The 25,860-nt window shown below is 33.1% G+C and overlaps 2 protein-coding genes across 3 annotated transcripts; one reads left to right on the forward strand and one right to left on the reverse strand.

The window, feature by feature from the left end:
- Positions 1-866: 866 nt before the first annotated feature.
- LOC133182934 (vam6/Vps39-like protein) lies at positions 867-16,197 on the reverse strand. The gene is made up of 26 exons (XM_061317815.1): positions 16,012-16,197; positions 15,302-15,367; positions 14,873-14,940; positions 14,362-14,404; positions 14,052-14,146; positions 13,721-13,792; positions 13,413-13,451; positions 13,103-13,198; positions 12,671-12,854; positions 10,374-10,494; positions 9,241-9,358; positions 8,858-8,987; positions 8,417-8,559; positions 7,933-8,067; positions 7,373-7,514; positions 6,173-6,259; positions 5,993-6,066; positions 5,695-5,793; positions 5,283-5,400; positions 5,065-5,193; positions 3,456-3,558; positions 3,029-3,074; positions 2,508-2,657; positions 2,038-2,172; positions 1,658-1,749; positions 867-1,481 (listed from the first exon to the last, which is right to left on the reverse strand). Exons 1-26 carry the CDS (start codon positions 16,082-16,084, stop codon positions 1,400-1,402), a joined length of 2,640 nt encoding a protein of 879 aa, XP_061173799.1. The 5' UTR covers positions 16,085-16,197; the 3' UTR covers positions 867-1,399.
- A 208-nt stretch (positions 16,198-16,405) lies between these two features.
- LOC133182933 (DDB1- and CUL4-associated factor 5-like) lies at positions 16,406-25,315 on the forward strand. 2 transcript variants are annotated; one of them, XM_061317814.1, is made up of 9 exons: positions 16,406-16,689; positions 17,247-17,390; positions 17,834-17,870; positions 18,131-18,270; positions 18,687-18,816; positions 19,418-19,631; positions 20,065-20,131; positions 20,770-20,888; positions 21,669-25,315. In XM_061317814.1, the coding sequence occupies exons 1-9, from the start codon at positions 16,491-16,493 to the stop codon at positions 22,812-22,814; spliced, it is 2,196 nt and encodes a 731-aa protein (XP_061173798.1). In that variant the 5' UTR covers positions 16,406-16,490; the 3' UTR covers positions 22,815-25,315. The 2 variants fall into 2 exon arrangements, with proteins under 2 accessions (XP_061173798.1, XP_061173797.1); XM_061317813.1 differs by having other exon boundaries at positions 16,407-16,689; positions 18,684-18,816; positions 21,669-25,313.
- The last annotated feature ends 545 nt before the right edge of the window (positions 25,316-25,860 follow it).

The raw sequence follows: 25,860 nt of genomic DNA on the forward strand, positions 1-25,860 counted from the left end.
GTAATGCTTTTTATGGTGGGGGTTGATGGGTTTGGTGTGTTCAACCTTAGGCAAGAGTGCTCTGAGCTAAAACTTCTTTAGAATACTTTTTTTTTTATTTCAATATATTTCAAAAAGTAGCAGGTCAGGTCTGCAGAACATCTTGAACAAACTTCTGAAAAGTAAGCTATATTTTACAAATAATAAAATTCACAAAACACCTTCAGCTTCAAGTTTATCTCTGGGGATGAAGCGTATTTCTGTGTCCTCTACAACTGATGAAATACCAGTTTGTTCTTGACCAGTTTGTTGTATAACCATATTAAAGAGAAATTTAGCATTGTGGTTTTCAAAACAATTACCTGGTAAGTAACTCATTTTACATTTGAATATTTCAAAAATGATCAGAAATGGCCTGTTATTTTTATACTCAAAATACATGTACTAGTCAAAGGAAGGCTTTTATTGAAAAAAAAAATGATTTTGACAATAGAAGCAATATAATCAATTTATACCCCCTCTAGCATATAAAGTTCTTCAATAAGAATGGACACCAAAGAAAATCATGAGAGCTAGATCACAAATTTGAACACTGCACCTCAATGGAGATGGTGAAAATTGTTGCTGGTGTGTCTACAATCCTTCATGTCTATAGTTTTGGACAAATTTTTATTGAAATCAGACCAAAACTATATGAAGAGTAGCATTTTAAAAAAATTGTTTTCTGGTTGACAGGAGAAGCGGACAGCTGCAGTTAGACAAATGGAGGAACACTGACAACTCACTTTGGTAAGCTACAGTGGTTTAAGACAAGCAGAGCTATAAAACAACTCAGGATCAGCATTTAATGTTATACAAGTATTTAATACATAAGCATTTCATAACAATATAACAAACAAGTCATTAAAAGCCAATAATACACAGTCAACCTTAATTTAAATACATTTACCCCCCTGGTACATTCCACACAAGGTGAACATTTATGACTGCAGTTGTGTTCCATAATTAGGTTTTCATTTGGAATATGATATAATGCATATGTTTTTCTAGGAATTCACAATGCACAATAATGCAGGTTAGTAAAATATAACTATAAAAAACATGTAATTTCAATACTGAAAGCAGTCTGATAAAAAAAAAACAACAAAAACACATCAGCTTTTTGAGTCTCATATGCACCATGTACATGTACCACTAACACTTGCCTTTTGGATAATGTATGCCTTCATATGTACTTACATGTAATTGCAGTAACTTTATTTCAAAGTAAAAAAAATACTTGAGCTGCTTTAAGCAATAAAGAAAAGAAGGTACATTTTTTTTAACAATAGAGAAATTAACATATGTATGGTTGTCATTAGCTGTATATTCTCAGATATCACACAAAGTTTATAAGTCAGCTGTTCCCTTTCTCCTATAATCAAATATCAACGGGACATTCCTTGAAGTCTTTGCAACAATAGTAATGAACAATGACTCCATTTGGATATCTTACAAAGGCACTGAAATCAAGAAAAGACGTTTGGTTGATATCTTTTTAAAATAACTTTTGCTGATGTACATGCAAGTATGACAGTAATTTTACAGATGACAAAACTTAAATGACATTTCAATACAGATTTATTCAAACCATGATCCTTTACATGAAGCTGTTCATCAGAAGAGAACATTAGTATACCTGTTTCCAATGCGCTTCTTGCAGACTCTACACATCTTTTCATCTGTGATAGTGACCTTGCATTTTTCATAGAACATTCTCTGCTCATGAACCTATGATGAAAAATGAAGCTTTTGTGTCAGAAAAGTACTAGGCAGGTGTGAGTAAGCCCCCCTCCCCTTTCCCCTTGCAAAATCAAGATAATGAAGTTATTACTCTAAGTCACCTATACATGTATTTCATGTTATTTTTTTGAAAAACATCTATACATGTACTACATGTACAAGGAATTAGATTTTCTTTTCAATGTCCATTGACAAGAAATTAACTTTCTTAAGCAGAAAATCACATGAAATTATTGGAATTTGTAAATAAAATATGATATTTGCAGTCCTAATTACCTGGAGATTTTCAGCATACAACATGCTTTTCAGGACCTGGTTCTTTCTTCTGATCATGGCTTGATGTTCCATCACATTTTCTAGGTAGGCTAAAATGTCGGACATTCTAGTTGTCGATGGCAAAAGTTCCAGTGACTGTACAAAAATAAACAGAAACCCAAAATCAGCTTATAAAAATATCCCCATCTTTCTTTTCATGTTCTACGGTACACTATAAATAGATTGACAGGAAATAAAGCAGTATATCTGCATGTGATAAAGACATAAATTTTGAGATTCCATCATACCAGCATAACTTTTTTAAAATGCACAACATTTTATATTCTGTTTATGTGCATAATATCAGAGATGATCAAATTCAAAACATGAAAACAGTAAGATTCTGGCTTAATTTGAGTAAAATAAAAGATTCAACAAAAGTCTTTTAATTCTTTTCAGGACTGAAACATTGATAAACATTTTGACAGTACCTTGCTGGTGTCAATCTTTGGTGCATGTTCCTTCATTAATCTCAGGGCTGCCTCCATGTTGGGTTTGGGTACAATACCCTGACTGGCCGACAGACCTAATGTAGAGGGAGAGGGGGGATCCAGGTACATTTTAAGCAAGTAAAAATACACCTAGAATACAGATTTGTTAAAATATACATTTACATGTACATGTTTATTCAGTATTCAATTAATGAAAGAGGATTTACATTGTCAGAGCATGGAATTAATTTAATGTCAGTTTTCAGTTCTGCCTCTGTTACATATGAAAATGAAGATTTTTGAAACATAGTCTTTCTTCATTAAAAACTAATCAAATTTTTTGTGTGTCTTTCTTTTTTTGTGGGGGGGGGGGGATTATTAGATTTTGCTGTTTAAAACTACTTCAGTTATTGCATCACATGAAAATGTTAGAGGGACTGATTGATTGACAGACAGATGGATACATTGATTATTATAAGGCCCTCATCTTGATACTGTAATAAAATATATCTGAAACTCACATCTCTCTGGCTTTCCTTATCTCTTTTGTAGTACTTTTTACAATATCTGAAATTAAAATGTTTATGATTGTCATTCAACGATCAATTTGGAACAAAACAGTTTGTACTATAGTTTTGATGTCAAGTACGGTATTATGACATCACAATAGAGATATTCTTGCTCATCTGTAGTAGTTCATGAGAAAATGAACAGTCTTCTAATTTGCAAAGAATCTTAAGGAAAAATAATTGAAAATGTAAATACAGTGAAACTTCGTTATCTTGAACTCAAGGGGGCCAATATCTGAGGATTCGAGATATCCAGGGTAAAATACTTAAAGAATAAGGGGTTGGGGCTTCCAAATCACTTTGACATATCCATGGTGTTCGAGATATCAGTGTTCGAGATACCGAAGTTCAACTGTATTAGAAACTTAATGTGTCGTACTCTTCTGCAAGTTTATCATCATGAAGAATATGGACATAGATTCCAAGTGCCTGCTCATGTCTGCCCAGCCTACCAAGCAGGATAGCTCTCTCCTCATAGAATCCTGTTGGAAAATAGTGACTTTAAAAATTTGCAAATTTAACCATAAATCACAATTAAATAAAATAATGAATGTTTTCTTCATACTTAGGCACCCATACTTAGGTATCTTTTGGAGCAATTATTGAATTATTTTCATTTGTGGGGGGTTAATGTGTGTGCTACTTAATTTACTGGTCCATGAGGATGTAATTTTGTGTGTATATCAGGCATACAGAAGATTCAATGAACCAATACACTTACAAAGCTAACATTTGTGGGTATATTATGTAAATTCTGGGCAGTCACTATTTTTTGGAATATCACCCATTGTCAATCAATGTTGACTGTTGCTACACTGGAGGGCATGGCTTCATCATTCAGCAGGTAATAGTGTTTTTTTACAAATGTTTCTCGATGAATCAGATTCAACTAATTTACATGAAAGTATAATATACATGTATATAGTGACTCATGAGATCTGTGAACATTGGTTCCCCATGAGAACAATGATGAAATCATACTAAGTAGTTCAAAATTACATCAAAAATGCATTTATAATAGTATTAAACATAGAAATACTGATACTAATGATTCAAATTTGAGCCAAATACTTATGTGTACATAAATTAACAAATTTCCAAAATTTAGCTCAATGGCTGGGTATTGAGTGGTTGGCATAATTATGAATTAGTGCTTCACATGTCCATGCTGTGTTTTTATATATTAATGATTTATATACATATATCTGTGCTGTGTATATTTATATATGATGTCCTAGCAGTATTCATAAATTACAGCATTGTTGTCCACTCTAAAGCTGCTTTTAAAATATGAAGTCTGCTTTTTTAAGTAAACACACAGTTCATGACCAACACAAAGTTGAATATACATGTACATTGTACATGTATATGATATTAAAGTGGATTTCACAACACTTACAGATGTAAATGGGAATAAAATGCATGTACAGGTATACAGTTTTATGTATTGTGTGATGCATGGCTTCCTACTAGCTTGGGCTAGTGTTTAACCCTTTAGCTCGATTGGTAGAGCACAGGACTTGCATGCCAGATGTCCCAGGTTCAATTCCAAGCTGAGGCAAATACATGTACATGTATCTATTACATATTTATGACCTATTTTAGGTAGCAGTCAAAAAAATGATGATGTACAAATTTTGCATGGTTCATAAACATGGAATTACCATTACACATTTTCTAATTAGTGTTGTAAAAATACCATTACATTTGTACTTTTCATACCTTACTTGCCATTTTGTTTTTTCGCTTTTTATCTAATTATTCCATACAATGCAGGACAATTTAAAAAAAATTTCCATAGGAAGAGTATGCCTCTCCCTCCGTTTTTGTCATAATTTATGCCCTCAAATTTTAGTAAGAACACCTCCCAGCATTTTTTTAAACACCCCCAACCCTTGGAAGAGCAATATGGAATTTTAAAAGATACAAACAATTAAATCATTATATTCAATCTTTGTTACAATGTAGACAGCATCAGTAGTTCTTACCATCAAGAGGAAACTTTGTAAGTAGTCTTTCTGGGACATAGAACTCAGACTGATTTAGGAACTTTAGAAGTCTTCTGCGCACCTCTCCTAATTCGCCTGGTTCCATGCCAGCCCTGCTGGGAATGTGACCTAAATAAAATCTCCAATATGTTTATCTTAATTGGTTTGCCAAAAAAGCATAGGAAAGGCAAGATGACACTGATATTATTGATTCTTACCTTCCGGAAGACCCTGTAAATATTCCTGCATGAGTTTCTGAACCTTCTCCCCTAATAACTGAGCTAATCTATTGTGGAATTCTGGAGATTCGTCATCACACTTCCATATAATGTGTTCCTTATAAACAAAATAGTCATAATGTAGTTATAATTTAATTGGACCATTTAGCAACAATCTATAACTGTAGATTGTTACAGTAAAACCACTTTATTCAGAATAAGTTTATGGTGCATATCTTGAAATAACAAAGAACAATTCAATGACAAACACATACTATATAATGACATTCTTACTTTTTATAAAACTACAGGTATAATGTAATAAAGCCATTTTGACCATATAATTAGACACCATTATGCTTAACCATATGAATGAACCATTGTGGAATTTCAATGTTCATCTGTCACTTACTAGATATGGTATTGCTAAATCCCTGTTAATCCTTTCTAAATAATTTAAAACTTCTTCTCTTGGAAGATTCTCTACTTCAGGCAAATCTTCTGTGAAAATCTGTCATGAAAATTAGTGAGAGAATCAGATAAGTATCTGGTGTGGCTTTTATATTTATACTTTATAGGCTAAAAATAAACTGGTACAGTATAATATTTCCATTCCACAATTTTGTGGCTTAATGACTGCTACAATCAATCTGCTTCATTTGAAACCTGCTTTAAAGTTAAATCTTTCTTATCATGGAAAAGTTACATACCTTCAGTCCATCTTCTTGATGTTCCTTTAATACCCACTCTGCATACTCAAAGATCAACTTTAAATGCTCCCTCCCTGCAAGGATATAATACAAATAACAGTAACAAACTATTCAGCATAATTGAAATACTCTGAAGGGAACTTTCATCGAGATGTTCATGTACATGTATATACACTGTACCTAAATGTTGGAGATATTGCACTGTCCTATCATGGCCTTTCAGTGGAGAATTTGGTCTGGCAGCTTGCTTCATAAGAAGCTGGAGAGCTAATGAAATATGAAAAAAAAAAACTATCACAATATCCATATATGTACATACTTACAGTAGAATCAAGACCATTGGAGCAATTCAAAAATTAAGGAGAGAGAGAAAAAAAATAGTCTAAGAAAAATATTTGTAAAATTCTTTACAACTTTCTGCAGCTTAGAGTACAATAATCAGAACAAGAGGTCTGTGGGTCACAGTGCTCACCTGAGTCACTAATGGTCCTGCTGTTTTTCATCAGCAGACTTTTTCCAATATATTCCTATGTAAATCTTTGACCTCCTATTGTGGCCCAAGGGTCTATGATATGAATAAACTTGAATCTTCACTACCTTAGGATGCTTCGATCCATATTAATATGACTAATCATGGCTTTGCTGCTTTTCATCAGAAGATTTTAAAATATTTTTTCCAATAAATTTCTATGCAACACTTTAATCACCAATTGAGCCTCACCCTTTCCCTGGGGGATCATGGTTTGAACAAACTTGAATCTGCTTCCATATACCCAATAAATTGATTAATCAGGAATTTGGTCTTCTTGAGAAGAATATTTTTGAAAGATGTTTCCTATGTAAAACTTTGATCACCCATTGTGGCTCCACTCTATCCCCAAGGATAATGATTTAAACAAATCTGAATCTACATTATACAATGAAGTTTTAAAATAATTGTCATCTTTTCTATACCAGTGGTTCTTGAGAAGAAGGATTCTGAAACTTTCACTACGGTAATTCATAATTATCTCCCTATGTAAGATGAAGTGGCTCTTCATTTGAAAAAACTTGAATCACTTTCACCCAGGGATGCTTTGTGGCAAATTTGGTTGAAATTGGCCCAGTGGTTCTTGAGAAGAAGTTGAAAATGTGAAAAGTTTATAGACAACACACGTCACACGACGGAAGACGGACGTGGACACTTTTCAATCAGAGAAGCTCACTTGAGCCTTTGGCTCAGGTTAGCTAAAAACTAAGCATAAATGACAGCCTCACAGCTCAAAGCTGGAGTTGGACTGAAAGCAGAGTATCACCTGGATCTAAATATGAACATTTGAAAATGACACTGAAAGTCTCGCAACCTGAATTAGTCAAGATGTGTTAAAGAAGAACACAAACCTTTTTCATGTAAGCCCTTTTTTTCATACAGGATAATTAGCTCACTAAACTTCTCCTTTTTCTTGAGTACTTTCTCACTTTCTTCCACATGACAATTATTGTCCTTCAGGCGGAGTAATGGTGCAACAAGGGCATCATTGGTCTGTAACAAATCACACAGTACACTAATGATTCAGTAAATAAGTACAGAATATCCTTACTAATGGTGTCAAAAAAGAAAGTAGATATAAAAGCATTAATCTGATTAACATTTAAGTTGAACTTTGGAATCTCGTACATCAATATCTCAAATACCATGGATATACAGTGTATTTCAATTTGAAAGTGAGTTGGATGTCCCAGCCACTTTTCTTCTTGCATTTTAACTTCAATTTCCTGAATCCTTGGATAAAATCTCGGAGTTTTTTCTCCATCCCATTGAGTTCGAGATAACAATGCTTAACTGTATAATGTATTACACCTCACTAAAACAAATCTATAGAGCTACAGTAAACTGCAATAGACATGGTTGAATATTTTGGTCTTAGCCATCAATCTTGTAGTTTAGTTGACCACTGTACCTGAAGGTAGCACTTGAGTAAGGTCGTGTCTATTATCTGACTCAGCTGTTTTTTCGATTTGATGGTCATGTTTCCCTCTTTAATGGCAGTAGTCTCTATCTCTTTACTTATGTCTTTCAAGACTTCTTTTCTTTTCTGTTAAAACAATAAAATGTCAGCATTTTAGAAAAACAAAGTTTGGGGTTATGATTGTATATACACAAGTGGAGGCTAACAGTTATTTAGTTGAAATCAAAACTGTTTCGTCATGATCTGATGTACACTAAATTTAAGCTCTAAAAAACATTTTCTTCCCCAATACACACATTGAAGGGTCTGTTAAGTTTCACATCCCTACAATAAACATTAAATATGGATGTTCATCTCCACACAAACAATATATGCATGGAAGTTCTGTTTTCACCCCCCTCCAACATCAAAAGGATAATAAAATTTCCTACATTACTTGAATTAAGATGCTTTAACCTCCCCCTTTCTCTTTTACCATTGTGAGGTAGTCCTGTAACGCTAGTAATGCCTTCTCCAGCTCCCCACCCTCTAAGTCGGGGGGCTTCTCAGGATAACTTAATTGGTTCCTATACTCCTGGGGTAGTAAGTTTGGGTACAAGCCTATGACATGGGAGGGATCTACAAAGACAGAATATCATACATTTTATAATAAAAAATTATTAGGGTCGAGTCTTATGTGTAGATTATTCATGTCATATGCACTGGAAATGTCTGTATTAGAGATTTCATCCAGAGAGGCGCGCAGACATCATTTGAGACACATTCATCAGAAAATCTTGGGCTTGGAATGTTTTACTAGACCACTAAGAAAATCACCTGCACACACAACCTAGAGAGAGAGACAGAGAGACAACCACCTGGAAAAAACATAAATGAACTGAATTCTTGATTTTCCCTCAGTTCCCTGACTTCTCACCTGTTCCAAGTTTGACAAAGATGGCCATTGAGTCCTCAAACTTGTGCTGACAGAACTGGTGGAATGCATACAAAGTCTTGATTTTGTGTATCAGTATATCCTTCTCCTCTGCTTTGTCTTCTGTCATGTCCTTATAATAATCATCAGTAATTATCAGTATCACAGTACACAGTCCTTATAATAATTATCAGTAATCATCAGTAATCATCAGTATCACAGTACACAGTCCTTATAATAATCATCAGTAATTATCAGTATCACTGGACACAGTCCTTATAATAATTATCAGTAATTATCAGTATCACAGTACACAGTCAGATGGAAAACAGAAACATAAAAGATTGCAAGGTACATTTTACTTGTGTGTAACAGTCTATACTTACCGCCAATTTCAAGGCTAGTTCAAATTCTTTACTTTCCAGGAGTTGTTTGATTTGGTAAGATAATGGTCTGGGTGTTAGTTTCCATACATTTGTAGGTGAGGAAATGTATATATGACCGCTGAAAAAAAGATAATAAATCAAAAGCCTGAAAGGCTTCAATGACGTCGAAGAAGAAAAACAATTTCAAAAGATCATTTTGAATTTGAAGATAGCAATAAGTCAAGTGAGTGACTCAGGAGACATAATAAAAAAAATAGTTTTAAACAAAATATCACAATTACAGTCTGGGGCCTTATGTCATGGTCCGAATGAAGCAGGGTTCGAATTGACCAGACACCGTTGAACATGTTCATGCTAAATTCTTTTCAGTCAGTTGAAGAACTATGAAGGATTTCATGAATTTATATAATATTTTTTCTAATTGCCAATGTCAAAGCGTTGTATTAGTGATTGCATCTAAACTACAACCAAGACTCTGTTCTGTTACAATTACGATCGAGTTACGATCGGGCGTGGTATACGGTATACTGGGAAATGGAGGAAATGGAGAAATACAGTAATACTGGTCAATATCATCGGCTTTTAGGATAGAGTTGGTTAGAAGATTTTATAAGTAAAGCTAAGATTTAGAAATTCAATCTTTTTAGTCTTGTAGTATTCGTGTTTATGTAATTTTGTAATTATTTTACCTCCTGTTGTGTTATGTTACACGGTTATCGTTCCGAAATGTTATTCATGTCATTCAACGCACCCTTTCTGTAGAAATTCATCCGCGACAACCATCACATTTTTCTTGTGTGAGAATAAAACATAATATTGTTGTTTTGCAATAGAATTAATTGCAGATATAGTTGATGCAATTTTATTTTCAAACTATTATTCATTTTGAGCGTTTTCAAAGAAATTGGTTTAGAGCTATTGCTATTTGCTATTGCGGATGCATTGACTGACACATTCGGTCGCGTACATATCCGGTCGCGATGTCAACTGGGCGCTTGCTAGATGACGTTCGAGCTCCAAGAGCTCGACGTCATAAAAATGTCATGGAATACTGCTACAGAGCAAAGTAGTATTTTTTTCTCATCAGTAGAACACATTAGAGGAAGCTAATTATGTGTGCTGAGTGACTTTACCTCCCTTGACAAATTGTGTGAGCCTTTGGCAGTGATACGCTCTGAATCATCAGACGTGGCTCCACAGTTCGAATCTCAACATATTTTGGTAAAACAGCAATTACATATGGTGGATTGTTCTCTGAAGTAGAAAGTTTTTGTGATTTAAGGCAGTGTTTCAATGTCATTGCCAACATACATAGATGCATTGTGTTTTATATATTAAGTACAATTATGGGAGCATGAAAAGCACAATTTTTGTTCCTCATTAAACATTGATGCTATGTACAAAAGTTGGTTAAAGTAGTTCCATATTTTCAGATAAAAAAGCTGAAACTGTTAGAGGGTTTAGAAATGTAAGATAATGACATACATGTATTATGAAAATGGATAGCAAAAGGTCACCTGCATGTTAAGTGCAATCTAAAAATGGATTTGATATGAAATGTTTCCTTAAACTACATGTATATTGTAATGCAAGTACGTAAAAAGATGCAGGAAATATATACTATATATATATATTTGACTTGGTCATACAATGAATGATGATGGAACATTTTTTAAAGTCATATTAAGGAATTTAACATGCAAAATCAAAGAATTGTCGTCCCCTGCTTTCGGTGACTTGGTGGTTGGGATGCAATTATTTATGGCATATTGTAACTGTCTTGTTTGTGTGTCCTGTCTTGTCTGTCCATCATACAAAACATAGGTAATCAAAGATTACAGAGCTCACCTCATTGAACATTATCTTTAAGTAAGGCAAAGTCCGACATTAAATTAATGATCTAATAATGTGCATCCAGTAGTGTGCATCCCTTGATGCATCATCCATGCAAGTTTGGTACAGATAGGCCTTATAGTTTCTTGGTGATGGACCTGCTCCAAAAACTTAAACCTGGTCACTCGTGAAAAATGTAGGTTAGATCCAGCATCCAAAGCAAGTCCTGTAGTGTGCATCCTTAGATGTATCATTCTTTATTTTTTTTATTTATTTTTATAACCTTTATTCTGATTCATTCAAGCAAGTTTGGTCAACAGGGCTTATAGTAGTTACTTTAGAATGAACCTGCTCCAAAAACTTGAACCTGGTCACTCATTTGGAAAATGTAGGTCAGATCCAGCATCCGAAGCAAGCATGGTAGTGTGCATCCTTAGTTGTATCATCCATGCAAGTTTGGTCAATATATAGCTGATAGTTACTTTGGAATGAGACCTGCTCCAAAAACTTTAACCTGCTCCAAAAACATTAACCTGCTCATTTTTTATCTGAAATTACAACATCTGAAACTTTGACTGGTACAATGAAACATACTAGAAACATCATCCATGCATCTCTGATTAATATAGGACATAGAAGTATCTGCTCCAAATACTTTAACCTGGGACGCCAACATCGAGGGTATTACATAAGCTCCCCCCCTCGCCCCCCCCCCCCCCCCCCCCCCCAAACAACTTCATTGAGGTGAGCTAAAAAGATTTAAATGTTTGAATTAAAAAGTTACAGCCAACATGAAAGTTTCTTAAAGCTGCATCAAACTTCAAGAGTAAGGTCATGAGGTCAAAGGTCAAATACAAAAACACAATCCTAAAGGTCTTGTCACAAGTAATGTACCATCTCTTCTGGAGCAAACAATATGGTCAAAGTTAAAATTTTAGATAAGTACATAAATATTCTAGGTCAAGATCAGGAATTAAATCTTTAAGATGTTGTTACAGGTAATGTACATGTAAAATATGAAATCCCTGTCTTCTCATTCAAAAGTTATTACCAATGTTAAAATTTTTTGAAAAGAACTGTTGGTTGAACACTAAAGTCAAGGTCACAGGATCAAACATCATAGTACATTTGGAAAGGTCTTGTCACAGGTAATGTACATGTCAAATATGAACACCCTATCTTTTTTTCCATTCAAAAGTTATAACCATGCAATATTAATTTTTTTGAAAAGTAGGTCAAACTTCAATGGTCAAGGTCATGGGGTCAAAAATCATAGTAGATTTGGAAAGGTCTTGTCACAGGTAATGCACATGTCAAATATGAACACCCTTTCTCTTCTCATATAAAATTCATTGCTTATGTTCAAATTTTTAAAAAAGCTGGGCAAACTTCAAGGTCATGGGGTCAAAAATCATAGTTTATTTTGAAAGATGAAATATGAAAGCACTGTCTTTTCTCATTCAAAAGTCATGACCAAGGTTAAGGTTTTTGTGACAGACAGACAGATGGACAGACTGATGAATGAGATTTAATGTCCCCTCTCTTTTGCAAAAGAGGGGTCAAAAAGTTGCACATCAGGTCATTATAGGGTTCTTACCTATTTGAACAGGAAGGTCTGACCAGTTTATGGGATATCTTTGTGTTGGGTTGCCATCAGAGTCAATTAGAATAGATGCCTCATCCCGCCCTAACATTAATCGGTCTTCATCTAAACGAGCTATGATTGGTTCTTGTTGTTTACTGCCTAGGGGAAATAACTCTTTGGTATCACCTGAATTAACCTACAAAATAAAAAAGCACTATGTACTTGTATATAAACTCCACATGAAAAGTAAGTTTTTGTTCATTTAGCAAACTAGAAATTTGTGCAATAAAAAAAAGTTTTAAAGACCTCATATTCTAGATATTTAAATCTTACAGAATGTTTTACCTTCATCCTACTCAATCTTTAGATGTAATTGTGTGTTGGTGTTGCCAGGAATATTAATGAATGACTTATTTCTGTGCAGAAAGCTTGTCAGCTAGTTACCTTGACTAGAAAGTACTCTCTTTTATAAAATCCTACACAGATAGAATCTTTGCACCAGCTCATGGCTCTTGGGACTTCATATAAAGTGAACTCATCCTTCAAAGATCAATCCATCTGATGAAATAATTCTACTCCATTTTTTTTACATAAATTTTGTAAACAATTTAGCAAAATAGTCTTATTTTCAACATCAAATTATGTTTGCTGAAATTAAAATCATGAAAATTATTATCATTTTTGTAAAATATTTCCATCATTTTATGACTGAAATTACATAAAAGCAATATAAATATAAAATAAAACTGCATACCTTCAAGTCATGAAAATTTTTGTTTTTCCAAAACATTATCTATAAAATAAAGTCAATCTTTTAACATAAATACTTCAGTATACAGTATACCTAGTTCTTCAAGAAAATCAAATGATTAATTTTAATATTTTATGCTCACAAATGGCATTTACATGAACAGAACACATAGTAAATGTGCATGCATGTGATGCCATAGTTCGAATGCTTCTATTTCTAGAAATTAACTCACAGTTATAATACTTTAATTACAAATGCCCATGTTGATATAAAGACATTTGTTTTATACGTAAGCTTTATTAAGTCTTTACCTGGAGCTTTCTCCTGACTGCCACACACAGTCTTAACATACATTGGTCTCCTCCTGACAGGGTCTTTGCATTCTGAAATATAAATACATTGTGTTAGTGTAGTGTTCACCACCCCCCTACCCCCATCACCCTTTCCAAAAGAGAGAGAGAGAGAGGGGCAAATACTTTGGGATACCTTTTACCAGTTGTCAGAACATTTGTGCAGAAATAAGATTACATAATTTGATTTTTTAAAGTAAATCAAGTATAATATCAAGATTTTAGTAGAAATTGAGCAACTGTCTCAAGAAATAAATGTGTTTAATTTAATAAAAAAAAAATAATTGACTACCTGTACATCCACAGCAAACAATGTTGCCCCTTTTGTTTTGTTTAAACATACAACTAACTGGAATGTCTTGAGATCATGGACACTGACAACATTCTCTGCAAACATATCATCAGAATCAAAGTTATTTGTCAAGGGTGCATCAAAGTAGTTCCAAATCCTTTCTTACAATAAACTCCTGGCAAAACAATTCTGTATATTATTTCTTAGAGATGTCAATAAAGACAATTGATGGATTTTCAATGTGAAGCTATATTATTAAGTCTCGGAACCCAAAACTAGTCTGTCCTTGACAAGTATCTGAATATTTTACCTGAAAGACTGATGAGTATATAGAGTTCTGGCACTGCTGATAACTGTAAACAATTGTAAATTTTGTATTATAACCCCAGAAGAAACTTTATCTTTCTATCATTTCTTACTCACATTTAAATTAGAAGATCAATTGATATACAAGTTTATAAAATATAAATCTACTGATGTTATTTTCAGTAAGTATTCTTACTGGTAATTTAAAAAAAATTTACAATGTTGACATGTATGACAAAAATGAAAGGTCATCAATAAATACAGATTGTATAACATGTAACACATTTTCAAATTTATTGAAAATAAAATTAGAATGTTTAAAACAGGTTGTACGTGTATTCTTATACATAAAATGACTGATAGGTAAAACAACACTTTTTTAGACAACACTTATAATATAACTTCTGATATACAATAGGAAGAGAATGGAAAAAAAAAGGACTTTAAAAATCAAATTTGAAAACATTTACATTTAAAGAATAAATATTCTTATAACAAGCTATTTCCATTCAAACCTGGGATATTGGCTTCTTTCCAAAGTTTTTATTGCTGCGTTCCAAGACAACATCATATTTATTTTCCCCTGCAATGGTTGCATGAAAATAAAGCAATTAAAATAATTGTACTAACATATAAAAATACATGAAATCAAACAAAATCAATGTCTGGATACTCCATAAAATGTCTACATTCATTATTATGGGATATTTTATCAACAGTATTCATATGCAAGGAGCTGTAGAATCTATTAACTAACTGCCTTTCTTAAGATCCCAGGCATGAATAAAACATCTGTCAGGAATAAAGTTTTAAATAAATAATTCTAGCTCACTTAAATAACATTTTGCAATCAACATACAAGTAACCCCCAAGGGAATGCACAGCACACAAAACAGACTATATTTGGGGTGTCATATTAAGAATTTACAATTGCAGTGACCCACCTATACCCCTTTTTATTCTGTACTGCAGAAGATGTCCTTCTTTTGTTCCAACAAGCAAGATGTCATCTGAAAAATCAACAGAGGAAAAATATTTTAAAAACTAAGAAAGTGTAAGTGTCTGATACAAGTTAGATTGATGCTGAATTTGATTGCAAGGGCAGCAAGTGATGCAAAAACCTCTATGGGCAAATATGCAAGAAAAAGGAGAAATCTGCACATGTCCAGCATATTTTTGTGTTAGAGTACCCAGAATTCCACAAACTGACTAACACAATTTTTGCAGCATCTTAATAATGGACTTAACATAAAGGCAACCAAAAATTAGTTTCATACAGTAAAGTTAACTGTTCATATGGGCAACCAAAAATTAGTTACACATCCATTTAAAAAGGGGAACGACAGTACCAACTAACAGTATACATTCTTTTACATTTCAGATCATATGCATTACTGAGGAGATGGATCAAATGAAATGTACACGAAGGTATGTATATAATGGGTTCTCCTTCAAGTTCAATTACAACTGCACTCGCCTCGATTGTCACAGCGATCACACCATGGAACATACTAATTTTTTATTTGAAGAAATAAGTACTAATTGCATGTTACATTTTATAATACATTTATATCAAGCTCATTTTGTTTGTTTATTTATTTATTTTCTCTAATCAGGAACCAAACAATATTATTCACTATTAAAAAAAACTTACCATAGCATGCAATAGATTCAATTTTAAGAGGTAATTTTTCCAGCAAAGCTGTAGCTTCATATGCATCGTGCATCTTATAGTTTTCTTTGCAAATTCTGTTTTGTTTAGACCATGGTTTGTTGCAAAATTAAAAAAAACAATTGATTGTTTCTTCTAGTTTCTCTTTCCCTCACATGACATATACTAAAATTATTTTCTGACATTAAAGAGTCATGGAACGTACTCCGATCCCGAATCAAAATGAGTTGTTATCTGCACTAATAAAAAATCAATGTTTTTTTTTTTTTACATTTATGAATATTATTTCTTAATAGACACAATTAATAGTTTTACATATTAACTTATAAGTTTTGAATGATGAATTAGTTGGATAGAATATGGTTAAGGGAATGGTCACATTTCAAGGGAAAGAACTCCAATACACCATCGGAAATGACAGGCTGACAGACATCTCTATTCTTTCACTAGAATCACCCAATATGTATCGAAGACATCGACAAAGGAATATTCTAAATGTCTTGAATGATAGGAGTGTTTCTGAAGACGTGAATAGTAGAAAAATAATATGGGACAGACTATCAGGCACCAAAACCCTCTTCTTCAAAGATTTGAAGGAACATTTTGGATGCGTAAATGCAATTGAATTTTCTCACCAAGGTGGAGAACTGATCGCATCAGGCATGTCCTTTTAACACTGTTTAAATATTTTTTATAACAATAGAAAATTTAATATTAATAAAATGTTTTTATTGTAAACAATGATTTTCTGCCCATTACATCTAGACCGTATGTAAAAATTCTGCAAAGGGATAGGACCATGAGCCCATGACATGTTTCGAACCTTTTAACTTTCATAATCTTAGTAAAATTATGTATAGGAATATCATGAAATATACTTTTAAATCATTTTATTATCTTGTCATGATAAATTTTAGGTGTTTTCAAATTGTTTCCTCTGTACTTAGGTCACTTCCATTAATTATAATTTTAAAACAATATAGGCCTAATATATTGTGCAGGATGGAAGTTTGGAGTACACTCTACCAGTAGTTTAATTTCAGACTATCCACCCCAATCTAATTAACCAAATTGTTCACATTTCTCCTTAATCCCTGCTTTCCTCATTTTTATGCAACTTTTTACCTCTTTCCTAATTGTTCTCAATATCAGTTGTCTTCTTTACTTAACTATTTTAAACCAAGTGTGAATAATTATTTGTTTTATGCTACTGTCAGGTGGAGATGACCGCAGAGTTTTGATATGGAATGTAGAGAAAGCATTGTCAGATATATCCAAACCCTGGTCACTAAAGGGAGAACATACCAGCAACATCTTCTGTCTGGCCTTTGATACAGAAAATACAAAAGTATTCTCTGGAGGTAGGTTATAAAACATTTGCAATCATAAACACATACCTTTAAATTTTCTAAGAGTATATATCATTGATAAAGATATCAATAAACTATGAACATAGAGAAAAAATTATGGAAGCTTAGATTTCTGAAGGGGTCTGAAAGGTTATAATCAACACATATTTTTATCCTCATTTTATTTTTAAATTTTATTGTTTCATTTTGATTACTCTGTTGTAAGTGAGAATCAATGTCAGAAAGTTATTTTTTTAAACACTTAAGCATTTTCCCACGGTTTGAAGTTGAAAGATGTCAATATTTACAATTTTCAATTCAATTCACTTTATTGACAATTACCATGTCAGCATACAGTCATGTACAATAATAACATAAAACAGACATGTAAAAAGTTTCATGTTAAACATATACAAGTAGTGGTCTTGGTATTCAACAATATTTTTCATTTTCAGGAAATGATGAGCAAGTGATTGTCCATGATTTACAAACGTAAGTTCTTGTGTTTATATGTCATTATAAAAATAACATTTGAAAATAACAGAGGTATTTGAACTTTTCAAAGGGTTTTATTTTGCTGACCATTGAAAGATGTATAATGAAAGAAGTAAATAAATGCTTCCTGAAAGCAGGATTTTTTTTTAATCATGTAAGAAAATTTTGTACCATTAATTTATAGAACTTATACTTTAACACTTTATAAAAGGATTGAGACACTTAGTGAAGATGATACAATTTTGAATCTACTTTAGAGGAGAGACTCTGGATGTGTTTTTACATGAGGATGCTGTGTATGGTATATCTGTAAACCCAGAGAATGGGAACGTGTTTGCCACAGCATGTGATGATGGCAAGATTCTGGTTTATGACATCAGAGAGCCTCCAGCAACAGGTATTGATGCAAACTAACACAATTCTAACCTTTTCAGTGAAAATTATATCATTCCAGTTATTACTTGATTTATGAAGAAACTTCTTAAAATATCTAATGCCGGGCTTGTATTTGGGTGCCAGACCTTCAAATTGTTATTTTAATATTTTGGGGGAGGAGTGGGGGATTTGAACACAAGTATTAATTTTGTAAGACAAGCTTGAAGGGAAAAATTGGCTCAGATGACAGGTATTTCAACTACTCAGCATGTTTGCTATATTTTAACTTTTGCACCATCATAAACCTTGGATGTAAATGCAACTGTATCTATGAATACCCCAGGGTTTTTATTCTTAATTATATCCTCATCATTTGGTTCATGTACAAAGTTTGTATTATCAGTATAGCTTTACTTTCTTTGAATTTAATTTTAGCAGATGCCATTTGTCTGGCAAGTTACACTTCTTCCATGCATGCTGTGATGTTCAATCCAGTGGAGCCCCGTCTCCTAGCAACAGCCAATGCCAAAGAAGGACTGGGATTATGGGACGTCAGGAAACCTAAGAGGTAGGAAAATTGTGATGGCACTTCTATGTAACAAATTTATTTCTTTTTAGGCAAATGATGACATATTCTAGTACAGTATGAAAAAAAGAGAATTTTTTTTTTAAATCTATCATTTAAAGGTGAAACAGAAAATTAAATGAAGAAAAATTTGTTATGTAACAGTTGTTAATCTACTTATAACTATTCTCCTTCACACTCTCATACATGTATATGTAGTGGTAAAATCTAGAAATATCCATATTTTATATTATGCTGTGTAGAAAATTCAGTTCTTGGCTAGTTTCTAGGCTTTCAATAAATATTTTGTAAAATAATTATTGATGCCTAATTGATATGATAAATATTAATCATAATCCATCTTTATTCTTAATTTCAATAACCAGAAATAAATTCCTCTAGTTTTATGCATTTTAGGTGCTAAATAAAATTAAGGAAATATAAGGACAAAATATATTGATTTTAGAGAAACAATACACCAGTAGTTCAATGAGATTGTCAATTAAATGTATATGTATATGCTGTAATAAAAGATAATTCTAGGGAAAAAATTACTGTGCACCCTTGTTTCTTAATATATCATTTTCTTTCATTTCTTTATTAGTTGTTTATTGAAATACGGAAGTGGTGTTGCTCAGCAGAGTGCTAACAGTGTAAGGATAAATAACACGGGTGACCGGATCCTTGCACTGCGCCGTCGACTTCCACCAATTCTATACAACATCCACAGCAGCAAACCAATATGTGAGTTTGACCATGCTGGGTATTTCAATTCCTGCACAATGAAAAGCTGCTGTTTTGCTGGTGACAAAGATCAGGTACAAATTTGATACATATTTTATGTATAAATTCTGTTTTTAGTTCAGCTTTAGTGCCCCAAAGGTCAAAGACTGAAAGCATATTGTTTATGGCATGTCTCTGTTTCTATCTGCATTTTGTAAACTTGCTCATAACTTTTAAAATACCGGGTAAACAAAAGTAGTTTTTGACTACTACATTTTATGAATGTGAGCCAAGGTCATATAGACAAGTTCAAGGTCAGAGGGATTAGGAGTAGAAAATTTTGCCATAACGCAACTGGGCCACACTTGGGAGCATCTATGTTCTACAAACACATTTTGTTAGATTTGAACTTTTCCTGATATTAAGATTTATAATATTAACAGTATTTAAGATGTTACCTAAATAGACTTATGTGATAGGAGGATGCTTATGTTATAAAATATACCTGAAATATTTTGTCTTTTTCAGTATATACTGTCTGGATCAGATGACTTTCAGTTATACATGTGGAAAATTCCAGAGGATTTGTCATCAAGTAAGTTCATCACATAATACTATAATGCGTAAATTTTTTGTCGATTGTAGTATTAAGTGTATTGAATTAATAAAATAATCAGAGTACACAGTAAGTCACTCCAAGTTTTACTTGAGCCCTGTACACAAGTGAGCCCTATTCACAAGTGAGCCCTCTGTGCACAAGTGTGCACTGTACACAAGTGAGCACTGTGCACAAGTGAGCACTGTGCACAAGTGAGCACTGTACAAGTGCTCAACATACAGATGACCACATGTGATATGAAAAAAAAAATAAAGGTGATCTTTACTTGAAATGTGAAGTAAAATTGGATGCAAAATACTTAGTTCGTCTTTTCAGGATGCTACATACATGTATATGGTTCATGTAAATATTTGTACTGGTATTTGTTGATCATTGATAAGGATGCTATGTAAATGGTTTTTATGTAAACACATATACTAGTACTTGTTGAATATCATTAGGACAGCTTGTAAATGATGGGTGTAAACATTGGTACAGGTATTTATTATTGTCAGGACACTCTAAATGAATGTAAAACATGTGTACTGGTATTTGTTGAACATTTTGTTTCAGGATGCTATTTGAATGATGTATGTAAACATTTTTGAACTGGTATTTGTTGTACATTTCTTTAGGACGCTATGTGAATGATGCTTACATGATCCTTCATGGTCACAGGTCTATTGTGAATCAGGTTCGCTTCAACCCTGACAATCACATTATTATTTCTTCTGGAGTTGAAAAAATGATCAAGGTAAGTTTTTACATCAGTAAACTACTAGCTAGCATTAAGTAAATGAAAAGATCTGATTTAAGTGTTTAGTTTATCTTCATAGCAAAAATGGCATATAAAGATGGGTGTGATTTTGCTCTTCCGAGGCATATCATGCAGGCAAAATACCTTATTTTAGAGGATAGGGGAATTGATTTCTGGCCTCAATATGAATAATTGGTCAGAGTTAATCCCTAAGATGAAGCATACTGTAAAATTAATTTTTATGACAGACAAAACTATCAAAAGCCATTACCGTACTTTTAGCTCAGCTCAGCAAAGTTGGGGTGTGTGTGTGTTGGGTGGAGGCTTTCTATGCTCCATTATTAGTGTCCATTCCATCATCTGCATCTCAGATTAAAAATTTTAGGCAGATCCATTGTATAAATACCAGTATTGCATGTAGTAGAGGGTAACATTGAAAATGTTCACCCCAGGAAACCATTGTTGATTGAGGCACAGCTGAGGTTTTCGAGGGGGGGGGGGTCAAGGTTACCCTCTACTGTGTGCAGTATTTATCATATTATACTGAATGTTTTATACAAATACACATAACAGTGAACTTTGCATGCATAAATTCTGCACAGTCAACATTTTTTGAATATTGCCCTTCTCAAGCAATGTTGGCTGTTGCTACATTCTATCTTGCTGGAGGCAGAAAAAGTGCTTCTACATTATGTCATTGTAAATTATGTAATCTTTGATTTATTTTGTTCTCATAGTCATTTTCTTGAAGTTGTCTTCATTTTGTTTACATTGAAGGTGTGGAGCACTTATCCCCTTCCGAACACTTTGGAAATGACTAATAAAAGCATTAAAGAACGTCCAGTGTACAGTCATGAAGAGTATATAAATCTCATTCTGAATAGTGGACAATTCATGTCACATGACTATTCTAACCAATCAGTGGAAGAGGATCCACGTATGATTGCATTCTTTGATTCCTTGGTTCAGCGAGAGCTGGAGGGTAACAGCTCTGATCCAGAAATGTCAAGTGGAGAAGAAGAAATATATGAGAGAATAATGCAGTTGTCTAGATCAGATATTTCAGACACCTCTGAGGATGAGGTAAATGTAGTCAGGCATGATGGATCTTCGCCAGAGAGACGTGACCTAGATAGTGACACAGACAGTATCGATGATCCCGCTTTTAGCCCTTTCACTCTGGCATTTGCAAGTGTCATGGCTGCCCAAGCCACAGATAGAAACCCTGCCAACAGACTCTTGAATGCTCTGTCTGGTGAAAATGGTAATAATAATGAAAACCAGAATTCAAGGCGAAGCATTTCCGAACTCATTGCTCAAAAGAGAACTGAAATGAAAAAAAGAATACAGAATGGTAAATTGCCCAAACGAAAGAAAACACAGATTGACTCTTCAGACTCAAGTGATAATGAACAGCATCTAAGTGAAAGCTTGTCTGGTCACCCAGACAATATCATTGCTGCTCAAAGACAGAGGAGACACTTACAATTACAAAGATTACGACAGCTTCGACAAAGTGTCCTTCAAACAGAAGAGGAGAGTTGTGAAGAAAATGAATTAACATCTGCTTCAGTGAATTGTCATTCAGAGCCTTCCACATCTAAGGGAAATCCAGAGTTTGGTCCATTTTTATCCCACAACAATAAAAACAATTCCGCTCACAGCTCCTGTGTGGAAAATGGAACGGAAACAGAAATACTTCTTAGTGAAAAATTAAACTCTCACGTGTCAAATCAAGAACCAAAAGACAATGTCAGTGATCATTGTTTTGACAACCAGCAACCAGGTTGTAGTCATGACAATGAGGGAAATGGCGAGGAGGAAGAAAGACGACAGAACTGGACAGAATTCAAACGCTTCAAAAACAGAACGAAAAAGAATAAACGTGTATATCGTAAACATAATGACAAAGATGATAATTAAAGTCATCAAACAATTCAGCCAGCAAAGTCTGAGAACAATTTAATCATGCTGGATTCATGTCAACTTTATTTTACTAGTAGTTAGTAAATACTTAGCAGTTCAATCATGTATTATGACACTGAAATGAATTTACATGTATGTAATGATTATTTCAACTAAATAGTGAAATTCCTCATAAAATTTTATCCAGAAATTATACAAAATAATGTTAAACTTCATTATTAATTCCATGAATTATATCAAGTTCAGGTATCAAAACTAACCCCACAAATATTTTTGCATCTGTAATCCGTAACTTTGGGGGAAGGTTATGTTTAGGTTTGTTGTTTGGTTTCTATTTCTGTTTGCATATTGTGATGCTATATTTTGTCATTGTTTTCAAACTTTGTTAGCATCCTATACATAACATTCTGTACAAATTTGTTGAATAAGACAGATATATATTAATAATATGACATGCTTCTAGAATGACTTTTGAACCATAATTTATCTGTACCACACTAAGTAGTTTGATTTGAGCATCTGGAATATATACATTTTTCCCCTGCAGATTATTTTATTATTTTTAATGGCATACAAACTGCATTATAACTTATCAAAATAAAACAAATGATTGTGTATTTTTTGCAAATTATTTGAAGGTATAACTTTACTGGAAATAATGCAATAGTATACAACAATGTGTTAAGATTTGGGATTATTTTATCCCCCCCCCCCCCCAAAAAAAAGAAATTTTAAGGGTATATAGGAATATCAGTATGTTGTCTGTCTGTCCTTGCAATTCTGTCCAGTCCATAACTGTCTCATGGAGAAACATTGAATGTACATACCCCATTCAAAGATTGCTCTTGATCTTATGACGTAAAAGTGTGTCATGACCCTGATGCAAAGTCACTTGGTCAAGTTCAAGGTCTTTTTTTAAATGTGTATATAACTCCTGTCCTGACCATATCTTGTTACAGAGAAACATTGAAAGCTTATACTTAGCACAAAGATTGCTTATGAGCTGGGGGTGTGTCATGATCTTGACCAAAGGTAATTTGATCAAGTTTAAGGTCACTGGCAGAAAAGGTGTAAAATTCATGTCTTGTCTTTAATTTTCTAATGGAGGAAGACTGGAAGTTCAAACTTCCTACACAGGTTACTTACTACCAGAGGGTTTATTTTCTTAAACCAAGGTTATTTTGGCAAGTTCAAGGTCACTTTTAGAGAAATGTGTAATAGCACTTTAAAAATATATCAGCAGGTGATATAATTTTGCTCACAGTTCCTATAGTTTATATTTGGGTCACAAGTAAAAATAGATTTGATGCAGCATTGCCTTTGTCATAGCAAGTGACATTGTAAGCTACTTTTAGACTGTAATTAATTTTGAAGCTGTTGAATTTCTATACATGTACAAAAATGAGGGTAATGATATAGAAGTTAGATATTTACACTGAGAAGCATGTAGAACAGTGTAACACTGTACTCGTACACTTCTGCAGAGATTCTTGAATATTCATTTGAATAACTACAACTCACAATTAATTTCTTATAATACTAGTATATCGTAAGTAGAGAAAGTTTTGTTTTGTAATTTTGGTTCAAAAATCTATTTTGTGTACATTTATTTTATGTCCCCAATTTAATGTATCAATGTAAAAATATTTCAATTATTCAATCAAACTTTAATTAACTTCTTAGAATGTACCAGAAAGTGGGGTAAAAAAAAGAGTTGTGTTTCTTTGAATTGTAAGCTCATGGTAATGTTGCTTGTCTTAATTTTTTAATTTAATAATGAGTGACTAAAATGAAGTAATATTTTTACAATTGTCTATTTGTAAGGTCGGGTATGTGGTTTACCTCTCTGTACATTTTCCATTTTTTTCACAATTCATCTCTGTTTTAAATTAAATAAGATCAATAGTAAAAAGACTTTAATCAATTTACCAGTAAAAAGGTATATGTTATGTTCCACAATATTTTACATTTTACCAAGGTTGAAATGTATCATTGTTTATTTTTGTTTATAATAACTAAGATCATGCAAATTCTAATTATTAGAAATATAAATATGTACATGTATATATTAACAATATTGAACTGCAATAAAGCAGCCTAATTTATGGCGAGTGCATTGTTTGGTTATTGTAATGCAATCTCTGACTGTAATATTAATTGTACGTTTTACATTATCACATTAAAATAACTGCTATCTTTTAAAAATCCACCTCTAACATTTCTAGAGGTCCGTGTTTTTTCCCAGTTCATGATTTGCATTGATTACAGAATTTATGAGACCAATCACTCTTTGTTATATCTTCATCTGATTGGTAGGCTAGCACCCTATCACTTTCTACACAGAAAAAATGATGCAATATGTTTTTTTTTTTTAAATTTTTCAAAAATATTTATAGTATTGGATTTGTAAAGTTCATGCAGAATGCAAAACATGACTTTAATGTAATGCATGTAGAATAACAAATATGACTTTAATGTAATACATGTAGAATTACAAACATGACTTTGCTTTAATGAAATACTTGTAGAATTACAAATTGCTGGCTTTGAAAGTTGCAAACGAAATCAAAGGGCAGTTTTTTATCATATATATCCCCAAAAAATCTTTACTTTTATTTGGCTAGGTTACCATTTGCCATTTCTTTCTTTTACAAGCAAATTTTTTCCCCTCCTTTCTCCCAATTGGGGCAACAGTGCAATCTTCAATTCAGATCAAAGATTTTTAGCTCACTTCAATGAAGCTGGGGGAGCTTATGTAATACCCTCGGTGTCGGCATCCATGTCCCAAGTTAGTTTTTGGAGCAGATTTCTTTTCAAGTACTTCTATGCCCTTTATTGATCAGAGATGCATGGACAATGCTTTTAGTATGTTTTAGTGTATCAGTTCAGCTTTCAGATGCTGCATTTTCAGTCAAAGAATGAGCAGGTTAATGTATTTGGAGAGGTTAAAGTTTTTGGAGCAGGTCTCATTTCCAAGTGACTATAAGCCATATATTGACCAGACTTGCATGGATGATACATCTAAGGATGCACATTACCAGAC

This window comes from Saccostrea echinata, unplaced genomic scaffold (genome assembly GCF_033153115.1).
Source record: "Saccostrea echinata isolate AGI-Se365-2 ecotype Australia unplaced genomic scaffold, CSIRO_AGI_Sech_v1 ptg000009l, whole genome shotgun sequence".
NCBI lineage: Eukaryota > Metazoa > Mollusca > Bivalvia > Ostreida > Ostreidae > Saccostrea > Saccostrea echinata.